General features: G+C 34.2%; 1 protein-coding gene across 3 annotated transcripts in view; it reads left to right on the forward strand.

The window, feature by feature from the left end:
* LOC131029437 (uncharacterized) overlaps positions 1-13,111 on the forward strand; it is a 152,669-nt gene that overhangs the window by 102,729 nt on the left and 36,829 nt on the right. For 2 of the 3 annotated variants that reach the window (XM_057959923.2, XM_057959922.2), the window contains exons 6-10: positions 4,845-4,979; positions 5,289-5,378; positions 5,521-5,652; positions 5,756-5,839; positions 6,012-6,076. In XM_057959923.2, the coding sequence (XP_057815906.2) occupies positions 4,845-4,979; positions 5,289-5,378; positions 5,521-5,652; positions 5,756-5,839; positions 6,012-6,076 (506 nt within the window). Of the gene's footprint in view, positions 1-4,844; positions 4,980-5,288; positions 5,379-5,520; positions 5,653-5,755; positions 5,840-6,011; positions 6,077-9,502; positions 9,581-13,111 lie in introns of all 3 variants that reach the window. The other variant, XR_009102776.2, reaches the window with a different exon arrangement.

Consider the following 13,111-nt stretch of genomic DNA (forward strand, 5'->3'; position numbering starts at 1 on the left):
TCCATGATCTATAGAGAACGATGGTTTAATGATTGTTCATCTTTAATATTTAAGTAAAAGCATTGGTAGTCCATGATAGGAAATGGGGCACATCCCTTATGAAGATATGATTGTGATGTGGCCTTTAGTCTAAAAGATTGTGTAGCAAACTTAACACGTAAGTAGGAATAAGAATTCAGTGGTGTTATGCATGATATTGTGATTGACTTGTTTCATGAATTAGGTCTAACTCTCCTGTGACAAATTGTTGTATTACATGAAGGCTAAAAATGTATGGGCACTAATCTTCCCATGATTTAATGTAGCCTTTTTAAACAAACATTACGTATGGGATCTTCTAACAATTTATTTCTCACAATATTGATGGCACCATTTAGAGGTAGAAAGATAAAAGTACTAAATAGAGAATGTATTATTATTCTGCTATCTGTTTTGTACATGGCACACCCTTTAGAAAGGTGTATATCTGCCTATCTTTGGCCTATTCACTATTACATGATTGTTTAAACTATGTGACATAGTAGTCTATATATAATTTACAAAGAATCATGATGTGCTAACCATAAGCTATTGGGAAATTGATCACATTGCTGAAGTCACCAAAAGAACTTATAGGAGTAAGAATCGTCTACAACATTGAAATAATCTTCCACACGAGAGAAGCAATGGAAATGTTATAATGCCAATACTCATACAATAGTTACAATTCAATACAATGAAATATACATAGAAGACCCTTGTCTATATAGGCAATATAGGACAACATGAGATTAGGACAAGTGTTATGATCCCATGAATTGAAACAAAAAAATTCTCTAGGCAAACTTGACTAATAAGGTGTGAAATGGTCCTAAAATGGAAATTGGTTAGGGAGTAACCCTTTTTACGCCAACACCAGCTCTAAGTGCAACTTAGGGAGGAAAAGGAAAAGAGCAAAAAGACTAAAAGTGGGTCTCGACGGCAAGGTTTGATGAGTTGCTCATGAAAATAAGAATTCTCACAAATGGAGAAAAACCCATAGGAAAAAAACTCCTAGGCAAAAGAGATAAAACATGGAAAGAAACATGTACAAGTGAAGGAAGGAGGACTCAAGATGACCCTACAAGGACAAATTCCTTCAGTAGGCAAATACTCCAAGTTGCGAACACCATCTTAGATGAGTTGTAGAATGAAGTGCATGCGGATTTTTTTAGTCCATTGATGCTCCATTGGGCTAGGTGAGATGTGCATGTCACTTTGATTATCACACCAAGGAGTAGTGGAGTGATAAGAGGGAAAGCCAAACTTTGTCATTAATTGTTGAAGCCAACGAACCTCTTGGCTAGCAAGAGCTGCTCCTTGATACTCAACTTTTCTAGATGATAATGCAATAGCTATCTTCTTCTTGCAAGATCATGTAATTGGACTAGAGCCAAGGCAATAGACAAAACTAGAAGTAGACTTTCAATCATCAATATCGCCAACTCAATTCGAGTCAGTGAAGCCTGCAAGCTAAGAAGCTTTCAATGTCTAATAAATGTCAAAATGTGATGTGCCCTAGATATACCTCAATATATGTTTGGTTGCCTTCCAATGACTCTAATGCGGATTTTGAGAGGAAAGGGAGACACGATAAATTGCAAAAGAAATGTCAAAACGAATGTGTGTCAAGTGCAAAAGATTGCCAACTAGCTGTTGATAGTCCAAGAAAGCATTAATCGTTTGGGTAATTAATCGGCAAAACAAAAGTATAAGATTTTTTCAAAAAATCAGGAAAAAAGTGGGAAAAAATCGGATTTACAAAAAAACATAAAAAATTGCAGAAAAACAATAAAAAACTACTTTTTTTTGATATTTTAGGACATTTCCATATCATAGAGATATTGTAAGCAAATAAAATAGACACTTGAACACATGAATTGTAGAAAATAGATTTTCGTTGTTTATATTCATATTGCTGATTACTATCATTTATTAAAACTGTATGTTGCTATGTTTACTATCCCTTATGTTGCTGTGTGTATTCATGTATTCTGTGTGTTCTAAATGCTAGGAAAACTGTATGTTTTACTATCATTTATTATTCTTACTATCATTTATTCTGTATGTGTATTCTGCTATCATTTATTCCTAAGTTGCCAGTACGGGTACGGGCACGGGCACGGGTACGGGTACGTGTACGTGGGTACGGTACGCCAGTACGGCAATTTTTTTTGGGGGGGGTTTGGGTACGTCTGGGTACGTCCGTACAAAAAGATATAAAAATCATAAATATATACACATATGGGTGAATTTGGATTGGTTTTGAAAGTCCGTTGAGGAATAGAGCTAGCAGTGGTTGCCATTATGCTATCTACAACAAATTAAAAAATAATTATTAACATTTAATATTAAACAATAAATTATAGATGTTAAATATTTATATTTAATTTAAAGTGAAAGTGAAATTATTATAATTATGAAAGTAACCTATAACAATATTTAAATATTTACAAACTTTAATAATGAAAGTAACCTATAATTAAAATTTAATTATGAAAGTAACTTATAATTAAATATTTAACTTTTATTTAATGTGAAAATAAAATATTAGTTACACAATAAAAAAATATTCATATTTAAAATAATAGTACTATAGATTAAAATTAAACATTATATTTAATTTTGATTTGTATTATTAATAATTATTATTTTAACTATTTTGTAATTAATATTTTATTTTCACATAAATAAAAAATAAATATTTAATATTTATTATTTCTATAAAATTATAAATTAATATATAAATCATAAATTAATAAATTTATATCAAGGCTCCATTTATTTTGTTTAAAATACAAAATAAAAATAAAAATACAAAATATAAATAAAAAATACAAAGAATACATAAACAAAACTATAGAAAATAAATATAAACAAAATAAATCGACGAAATAAAAATACAAACAAGACATCAACAATACTATAGAAACAAATTAAAAAAAATTTATTTCAGTTGGCCGTGTGCGTGTGCCGTCGCGCCCTCGCTAGTCTACCTCTATGCCGTCTACCTCTGTGCTGGTCTACCTCTGTTCCGTCTACCTCTATGCTGGTCTACCTCTGTGTCGTCACTGGTTTTCTCTGCTGAAGACAAGTGCGTCGTGCCATTTTCTCTGCCGAAGACAAGCGAAATGCGTTAAGTCAATGAATAACCCCTCGTGCGTGACACAGATTCATCAAAAAAACTCCATGGAATCGCCATGTCGACCTCAGATTCGTCGGGATTCGTGGGTCAAAATGGGGATACGTTTCAGGAGCAAAAAAGAGGAACCCTGTCTGATTCCACAGGGATTCCAAGTTGAATCCGAATCCGACATGTACCGTACCCAGATTTGGGGGAAAACTTGGAGGTACCGGTAACTTAGATTTATTCACTTAGAACTGTATGATGCTAGCTTACTAAATAACGGGGATTTTGAAGTTTACTACTAAATGATGCTATGCAAACTGTGAATACTATGTATATTACTGTATATTACCGTATACTTAGTAGTAAACATACAGTATATTACAGTTATTTAGCATCATTTAGTAGTAAAAAACATACTTTATATTACACATACTGTATATTACTGTATATCATTTAGTAGTAGTAAACATACAGTATATATACTGTAGTAGTATATTACGGTATGCTTAATATACTGTAAGAAACATACTGTATATTACAGTATATCATTTAGTAGTAGTAAACATACAGTATATTACACAGTAAGAAATAGAGTATATATACAGTTATTTAGCATCATTTAGTAGTAAACACATGATTTAGTATACTTTGCCTTCTATTTGCTTCCCTTCGACTTCAACTTTGCCTCTTAACCCTTAGCCACGAGTTGAGTAAGTAACCTTGAAAAAAAACGGCTATTTATCGAATTTTGTGGACATTTTAGGGTTTTCACGGCATTTATTTTTCGCGGGCTTTCACACAGCACGATTAATCGTGTTTTTTTTGCGATTAAAACCGGAAAAAATCTTTGAAAATCGGCAAAGAACCGGTCAACAATTATTCTGATTTTTTGGGGGAATTAATTGGGAGCAGCGCCGATTGCCAATTAATTGGGAATTATCGGGATTTTTTCCCGACTATTGCTTCTTTGGTTGACACAATGTAGCATCAACTCTTGGTGTAGAGCAATCGGTAAACTATGCCACTTGACCAAAATGGAGTTGGGGTGGGCTTGCAATCAGCCATGGCAATTCTCAGAAGCAAATCAAGAGCATACTTATGCTGAAAAATTGAAATTGCTTTAGATGATTGAAGAGCTGAAAGATCGAGGAAGAAATGTAGAAGCCCAAGATTGGTCATATCAAATACTTCCATCAATGCTTTGTGAGCACCCTAAATCACAGAGGCGTAGATTAATGTGAGAATCAGGTCATCCTTATTCAAAACAAGTATCAAAAGATCCCCTCTATGATTCTTAGTGTAAATTATCAGATCATAATGGTAGTGGGAGCAATAGAAGTGAGGAAGAAGTGATGACTTGCCTCGTGACTCGCAGAGTTTTGGCAAATCCAGGTGAGTTTCATTTCTTTGCTCACGAGTGATGATTTTTTTTTCAATATTTTGAATTTTCCATGTTAGAAGTTTGGTATGGTTAGAAATGTTACAATGGCTTGTTGAAAACTTAATCAAGTTAACTGCTGTAATTGAAGCTTTTGATTTATGTTCCATATGTTTTTGACTAAAAAAGCTTTTGATTTATGTTCCATATGTTATTAAAAGGTTCTTTTCATATTTATAGCATTTGACTATAACACTTTTGTTCTTGTGTACTTGTTGCAGTAAGCAACTAACCTAGACTTCTAATGTGTTCGTGTAGGTGGTAATTGTTGATGATGGGAGTACCGATGGCACAGTAAAGGTTGCTTTTGACTATGTGAAGAAATTTTCTGTAGATAACGTAAGGGTCATTCGGTTGGGAGCAAATTATGGCAAAGGAGCAGCTATCAGAAAGGTTGTTTTTTTGGCCATTTATGATTCTTTTTTATCAAAACAAGTGTGATTGAATTATAAGAATGTTAGGATACATCAGCCATGGTTAGTGAAATCTCTAATTATTGTATTTACTTAATTTGTTTCTTCCATTTATTCATTTTTTACAACTTGTTTTTGCCAATCCTTTTAGATATTTCTTTTCAGCTACTACCTTTTTGGGATGTAGCAAATGCAAAAGTAATTCAATTAATTTTTTTCTTCTGAAAATGTTTACCTTTGAATTATTGATCAAGAGTTTTTGAAATGTGAAAGCTTTCAACAAGAGCAGGGAATGCTCCATGCACGTGGTGAGATTCTTCTAATGTTGGATGCTGATGGGGCGACAAAAATAACTGATCTGGGAAAACTTGAAAATCAGGTCAGTTTGCATGAATTTTCTGAGACGATGCTTATTGATTGATGTCAGAGGCATTGATTTGGTTGAAATGACCTTTAAATGGCTATGTAGAAGATGCTTTTTGGTAGGGTAATACAGTGAATGTGTTTGTTCCTATGACCAGATTAAAGAATATGCTGAAAAGGAGATTATCAAGGAAAGTAAAATAAGCAGTGGTTCAATTACAAAGATTTGCAATATATCAGTTGCTGCATTTGGTTCTCGGGCTCATTTGGAGAAGCAGGCTATAGCAACTGTACACTCTGTTCTGTTGACCTTCCTTGATTTTGTTTTATCATGTTTCCAACAATAAATATGAACTCATTTTTTATTGTATTTGTTCTGGGCACTTATTTCAGCGCAAGTGGTATCGCAACATTTTAATGAAAGGATTCCATTTGTGTGTCCTCTTAGTTGCTGGTGCCGGAGTCAAAGACACTCAGGTCTGTGCTATATAATGAAGTTAAACATCTTCATCCTTTATATATTTATTTGAGGAAAAAGAGGCAAAATTGTGGAAATTAAAGAGCACTGCTGGGATGTTCATGCATATATCCTATATAATTGGAAAATGTGATCTAAGCTACCTAGCTAATATATAGTCTTTTTCTGTAGTGTGGCTTCAAAATGTTCACAAGAGCTGCGGCACGCCGACTTTTCATCAATATGCGCCTTAAAAGGTGAGTGTACCTTTTTCCTTGACAAAGGAATGGTTCTACTTGAATAGTATGGTCACTTTAAATGTTTAAGATTTTTATGATTTAATAAACAACTACATACCTGAATACATTGTAATCCCAAGGCTCTAGATAATCTTGACTAGTCAAACAAACATGCTATTTGTTTTTAATGTTTGACTTAGGGAACCTGTAATTGTGAATTCATATTTTTAGGCTGTTTTAACGTGTGTCAAGAGTATGGAAGTAAGTTCTCATTTTTCTCTATCATCCATAGAAGGATACTATTATTAGGATAAAGGCCATTTAATCGATTAATATTTTGTTTGGGGTGGGGACCGACTCTATCCATTGCAAGACCAAATCTGATGTAGTCTTCTGATCTACAAATGTTGAAGGGCACATAGACTATTGCTAGCATAGTTCCCAGACTCGGACTCGGCTCGGACTCGACAAGGTAGACTCGACTCGTGACTCGGCAAAATAAAAAACCCTTGAAATTAAGAGATTTTTAACGATTTAAAACTTGTTTCATGCACCCATTATTGAATAAAGCCCAATTATAATGTGTGCTAGCTTGTTATGCCATGAAAGGCATGCTGGTAGAGTATCTACTTGCTTGGGGCTTCTGTTTAGTATTTTCTTTGGCCAAATTGAAATTCTAGGAGCACCAACATGAGACATCATGAACATCTTCACTTGGAAACTGTAAGGAGTGCTTGTGTATGGTAGCATTAAATAGTGTGCTTGTTGAACTTAGGTTTTACCTTGGGACTATAGTTGACCTTGGTCTTTCTTGGACCTCTTAGTTTTTAGGCTATATATATGTTGGATGGAAGGGGGAATTGTGAGGCCAGAAGGGTTTGAAAATATGCTCCTCAGAGACATGTCCCTTGCCAAAAATAACCTTTTGCCCCATGGGGGGATTTTTTGGGATGTGGGGACAGGTAGGAAATGTCCCCAACTCACCCCCTTTTTTCAAAATTTTAAGAAACATCCTTGTTGTGAGGTACTCACACATCACCCCATTGCAAATGAAGACCCCTACTTTTTGCTTTCTAGGGTTAGTTCTTTTAGTTTTGTTGTTGATCGTTTTAGTGTCTTAGCCTTTGCATTGAAGGGATTGAGTTTCTCAAAGGTTGTCAAGTTAGGTGAATCTCCTCAAGGTGGAGTGAAGGAGGTTAGGTCAGTTGAGTGGATTAGGGGTTATTTAGATCATTCCTAGGGTTTTTGTGTACTATCCGGTCACGCTTCAAGTTGCTAAAACAAACCTTGGTTGAATGCATAGTGTCCTCCTAGGTCCCGTCCCTTACATCAAGGTCAGAGTGAACTCGCCTTAAAAGTCTGGAATGTCATCCTGATCCTAAAATGGCCTGAAATTTGATTAAGTTTGGAAATTTGAAGGATCCTCCAAAAACTAGATTTTGCATTATAACTCATGGAGGTCCGAAACCACTCTCAAACATCTTTACAATATATATGGAATATAACTTAAAGTATAAGAAAGAGAAAAGACATAAGGAAATGCCACTTATACTTAAATGTTATATTCCATATATGAATCTTGACAGAGAGGCTAACTTCTCAAACAATTTCATGCTTTTTTTGTTTTTTGGAAGTCAAAACATTGACCTGTCGTGGCCGAGTCTTGGAGCTCAGACTCGGCGAGTTTTGCCATAACTCGCTTGACTCGCGAGTCAAGCGAGTTATAGTCAAAACTCGCCGAGTCCGAGTCTCGAGTCAGCAAAACTTGCCGAGCTTGGCTTGACTCGCCAACTCGGCGAACTCGCCTGACTTGCGGCAAATCTGAGAACTCTGATTGCTAGTGAACCAATAGGGATCCTTGCCACATCATCTGTACCTATGTGGGATGCATATGCTATTCCATTAGTGCAACTGGCAATTTTTGTTAAAATTCCATAGTAACATTACGCTGCAAAAACTTGCAATTGACCCCAGGTAGTCATTGTCCACATCATTTGCCATGAATTTTCCCAAGTTTTTTAGAAAGTGGTTCTAAGATTTTTTAGTTATCCCTTTCCTTTTATTGGCTCATTTTTAACACTTATGGAGAAGGAAAATAAAAGCACAAGAATATTGGAAATTTTTTAGTTGAGGTTTTAACATTAGAGTATTAAAACTTTTCAAGTTTAACATAGAATAGATTAATTTTTTAAACACTAATAAGGCTTTTTCTTTTAATTATATCTTGATGAGGGTTTGTCTAAAACATTGGGTCACCTGTAAAATGGTAGTTTTTTTTCAATGACTGTAGCACTTGCATTTTAAGACCATATATTTTTTTTGCATGAACCCTGTTAGGTAAAAGTAGAAATTGTTTTAAAAATTCTACTTGTTTTTTAATAATTGGAATTTTTAATTTTTTTTATGTTTATTTCTATACTCTATGCACCGTATTTGACACGAAATAACAAAATAATTTTTTTCTCTATTTCTATAAATGCAATGTTCAGTTTTTTAGTTACGTGAGTTTCTGTCAATTTTTACCCGTTTTAAACCCAGGTAATTGAATTCCATTTACACTTTTGCTATGCTGTGTCAATGCTGTGTAAATGGAATGCTACTATGATTGAAACATCATTACAAGCATAGGTATTATTGGTATATATCATTTTTTCTCTTCAATTCTCCTCCAATTTTATCTTTGCAATAATGACTTGTACCATAAATAGAACAGGTTTCATGTTGGGGGCACGCATGCTTGGTTTGGTGTTATGCCTCAGTTCCTTCAACAAACTTTTTACTTGCTTATTATTCTTTGAGATTTTTTTTTTAACATGGTAGTGATTCAGTTTATAATGGGTTGTAAATAATTTGTATTCATGCAAGTATATAACTTTAAAAGCTAGGTCTGTAAACATTTTAGTATTAAGCAAAAGATTATGGAATTACAATGGGTCACATTATAAATTGTGATTAATACTTTAATAGCATCAAGATTTGCCTTAATATTGTAGAACATATGGTCATAGAAAATGTGCAAAAATATGTTTAAATTGAATTAGATCACACAACTCAATATATATTGTGTGTACCAATGTACCCTAGTATTCGATGTCCTCCAATATAGAAGAATACTCTTAAGGTAGAGCAACAACAAATGATACTCTATGGAAGGAGTGACTCCAAATCTTCTATGAGGGCCAAAATGCAATCCAATAACATTTGATAATTTTTTACAATGTAGTATCCCTTGACTAATCTGACCTCAAGTTGCTGATTAAACCCTCAAGGAATATTGTCGAACACTTTGCTTACAATGTCTGAACTTGCTGTTATGAGTTTCTGTTTGTATTATTTCGGTCTTGTATGCTGCAATTGATGTTTTTGAATGCCTCTAACCATGAATGATTGACTAACAATGTCATAGAAATGGTATGCCAACTGATTTTGACTTTTTACATGCAGATGAGTGACTAAAAATAATAACTACAACTGCGTGACAAATCATCAAACACTTGGCATGCATCTATTCAACCCAATGAGGTACAACAAAAGACACTTACAGCTAATAGACATTTAGATTTTAGACAAACATGTGGCATACAACCTTGTATCTCCTTAAGATGCAAACCAAGTATAATGCTGATATAAAACCGATCTAAAAGCAATGCCTATAGGCATTTTAACAAACACTTAGCATGCAAACTAGAAATTATATGGCAGCATCATAATGAAATCTTTTATTGATTATTCTCACGCCAAATAGTTACAAAGATATAGCATGTAATTCTTAGAATTTATGACAGCAAAATTAGAGAACCTGGTATTTAAAATGCCTACTGCAAATGATGGTCTCCACTCTACAATGTATATGATCTGCCAATTAAACACGTCCCTGCTGTAGCTGTATATAATCTGTCAATTAAATGATTGATTTCCTGATGTATTATTGCAGCCAATATGAATCTCCAGGTCTGCTGTAGATATACCTTCCAATCCTTCAAATCCTAGATGAAATCTTCCACCTGTTAGCACAAATTGGACTCCTGGATGAAGCCCACAAACAGGCAATAATCTTAGTTGGTATCTCACAGCCTCAAAATTGCACAAACACTAAAGAGTTTTCGTTCTCCTATGCTGGAAATGACTGAAACCCTTGTGTATTTCTACACATAGCTCTCATATCAAAAAGCACAAGTTTATAATCTTAAAGAATGAAAAAGCATTTGCTTTTTGAGTCCTTTTATAACCTCAATCTCCTTAATAACATTTAAATCCACTTTCAAATCCACTTTAGGTTTTGCATAATAACTTTATTTAATATCCTCATAAGGGGGTGCCCAAGACTTGAATTATTAGATGCACATTAATATCATTTAAAATGATATTTGATATTTGTCTTTTGACTTTATCAAATGCATCAATAAATAGGCCTCAAATATTAAAAAAAATTATTAATTGCACTTTAAGTCACTTAATTGAGGGTCATGGCCCCATTGCACATAAAGTGACTTTAATAACTTTATATATGCCTTTAATGATTAATTATTAAGAAAGTATTACTTTATTAATAATTAAAATAACATAACTCCATAAATACTCATTATTTCTCGATCCCGTTTGAACCAGGGAGTCAACCACTACATCCACTGTGCATCCATCTGCCTTACTAAAAATAGTAAGGGTCCCTCTCAATCATCCACTGACTTTACTATAAATAGTAAGTGTGTAGAATTGAGTTCAACGAAGGCCAACCTTGAACTCTGGATGGGAATAAGCTTCTAGTTCTTATAACTGAGTCCTTCTAATCAACTGCCTTAGCCTACGAGGGCCAAGAATAGGCTGAACCATCCAAAAACAACAACAGGCTAAAAAGGGGACATTACATACAATGAGATATGCCTCTATAACCCTTAACCCTTGAGGTTCCATGGGGATGTGTCTCCCTTGAAAAATTGTTGTGTTTGGAGATGGGGCCATTTTTGAGATATTAGTGTTGACATGGCTAAAGTCGGATTTCAACTCCTTTCGGTTAACACAAAATAGAATCTATTAGCAATCCCATTCTCTCTTGTGTAAGGAATCTCTAGTGCTACTAAAACGATCATTGTGAAACAACCTCAAGGTTCATTTCGTCAGGTCTTGATTGTGGGATAACTAAGAGGTTCATGTGTCTTGCTGGTAGACACAAAGGGGACTTACATTAATGGATAGACTTGGCTCAAAAGGTTTTGTGAAATTTCCCCTAGACTTCTACAAGTCGGTTTTCATCTGATTTTGCATTAAACTTGATGCTACCATGATTGTTCTACTTTCAGATTATAAAAAAAAGATAAAAAAAGGAGAAAGGGGGGAAGAGAGATATTAACTACTTCTATCTAGAATAATACATTCAGGCAAATAGATTGAGATCTTATAATTACCATGTTTTACTTCGCCAGTAATTTACTAATTACACAACTAAGTAAAACCTGATGCAATCTTCAAAGGAAACTAGATTTTCAAATTATTAAACATAAATGCTGAATTTAGACATTTACCCATCTAGCATTTAACAACCGAACTAAGTTTGTAATTAAGTTCAGACTAACCATGCAGAGGGATTGACAATCAACCAATCCTTAATGGTATGAACTAAAGACCTCTATCAAATATGAACTTGAATATATTACTTGAAAGCAAAATACATGACATAAATTAAAGGGTGAAGAAGTGAACTATGCACTCACAGGAAATAACAACAGATTTTAACTCCATTAAATCTGGGGATATTTCAATAGAGTTTCTGCAACAATCCAAGAACTTCTTACAAAAATAAGGGAAAACCAATCCCTTTAAATAGATTTTCAAAATTGGAAGAATGGCCCAGATTAAACCATACAAGTGGCCCAGATTCATCCTAGAAAGCATGACTACCCATACCTAGTAAATAAGGGACATACCCTTCAACTAATTAATCAACTACCAACCATAAAGTTGTCCCTCCAAAAGTGCATTTGCACGGAGCTCAAAACCTGAAGAGTGTACCTGGGTAGTTGGGATAAATAATTATCTTTGGAAATGCACTTTTTACCATCCCAAGATAGATATTTTTTCCCTTTTACAAGAAAAAGTTATTTTCTCCATCTAAGTACTTACAAATATTCCGGCCTGCTACATGCTCTGCTCGAACATAATTTTGGAATTTTTTGTAGATGACCCTTATTTCGTGAAGAGGAGGCATAGGTGGGGTATTCATTCTGAAGCTAGAATCTACACAATGATCCTCTACCTCCTTTAGCTGTTGAAGCCACTCGATCCTATTGGTTTTATAATCTTGGATGGCTGTGTGGAATTTGCTGGCGCATGTTAAATCATCTTTAGTGTATTCAGCCCCTACCTTCTTCGCCTGGCTCTTCCAACACACTCCATGTAAATGATGTTCAATTTACATTCAATATGCAAGTTATATTCTATTTATGTGATCTTGTTATATATATATTATTGAATTAATATATAAATCTGACTATCTTCTTGTTTGTGGCAGGTGAGAGGAGCATTTGATATTTTCTATGTCCTATCTCACGAATGCCATTCAATATAAGTATGTAACAAATGGGGTACGATCAAGCAATGCCTTGATCGGTCATGATCGATCAAGACATTACTTGATCGGTCATGACCGATCAAGACATTACTTGATCGTGCCTCTTTGTTAATACTAAGCAAATGCATGTTCATTGTTAATAGTGATCGGTGTGTAAATACATTAGCAACCGATGACTATCGGTGTTTGCACAATACTAACAGCCGATAGTTATCGGTATGTTAGCCTTAACAGCCGATAACTATCGGTGTAGGCCTAACAACTGATAACTATCGGTAACCTTTATTATACCACCTGATATATTGAAGCATATACAACCCGATAGTAATCGGTGTTTTGATTAATCAATTATTATGTTAATCGATACAAATTGGAATGCCAGATTTAATAATCAATGAACATAAACAAAGGATATAGTATGATTATCAATGTTAAGGGTTTGATCGAACTGAATAGGTTATTTATTATGCAAATGTAGAATGGCTATC

The sequence above is a fragment of the Cryptomeria japonica genome, chromosome 4, assembly GCF_030272615.1.
Source record: "Cryptomeria japonica chromosome 4, Sugi_1.0, whole genome shotgun sequence".
Taxonomy (NCBI): domain Eukaryota; kingdom Viridiplantae; phylum Streptophyta; class Pinopsida; order Cupressales; family Cupressaceae; genus Cryptomeria; species Cryptomeria japonica.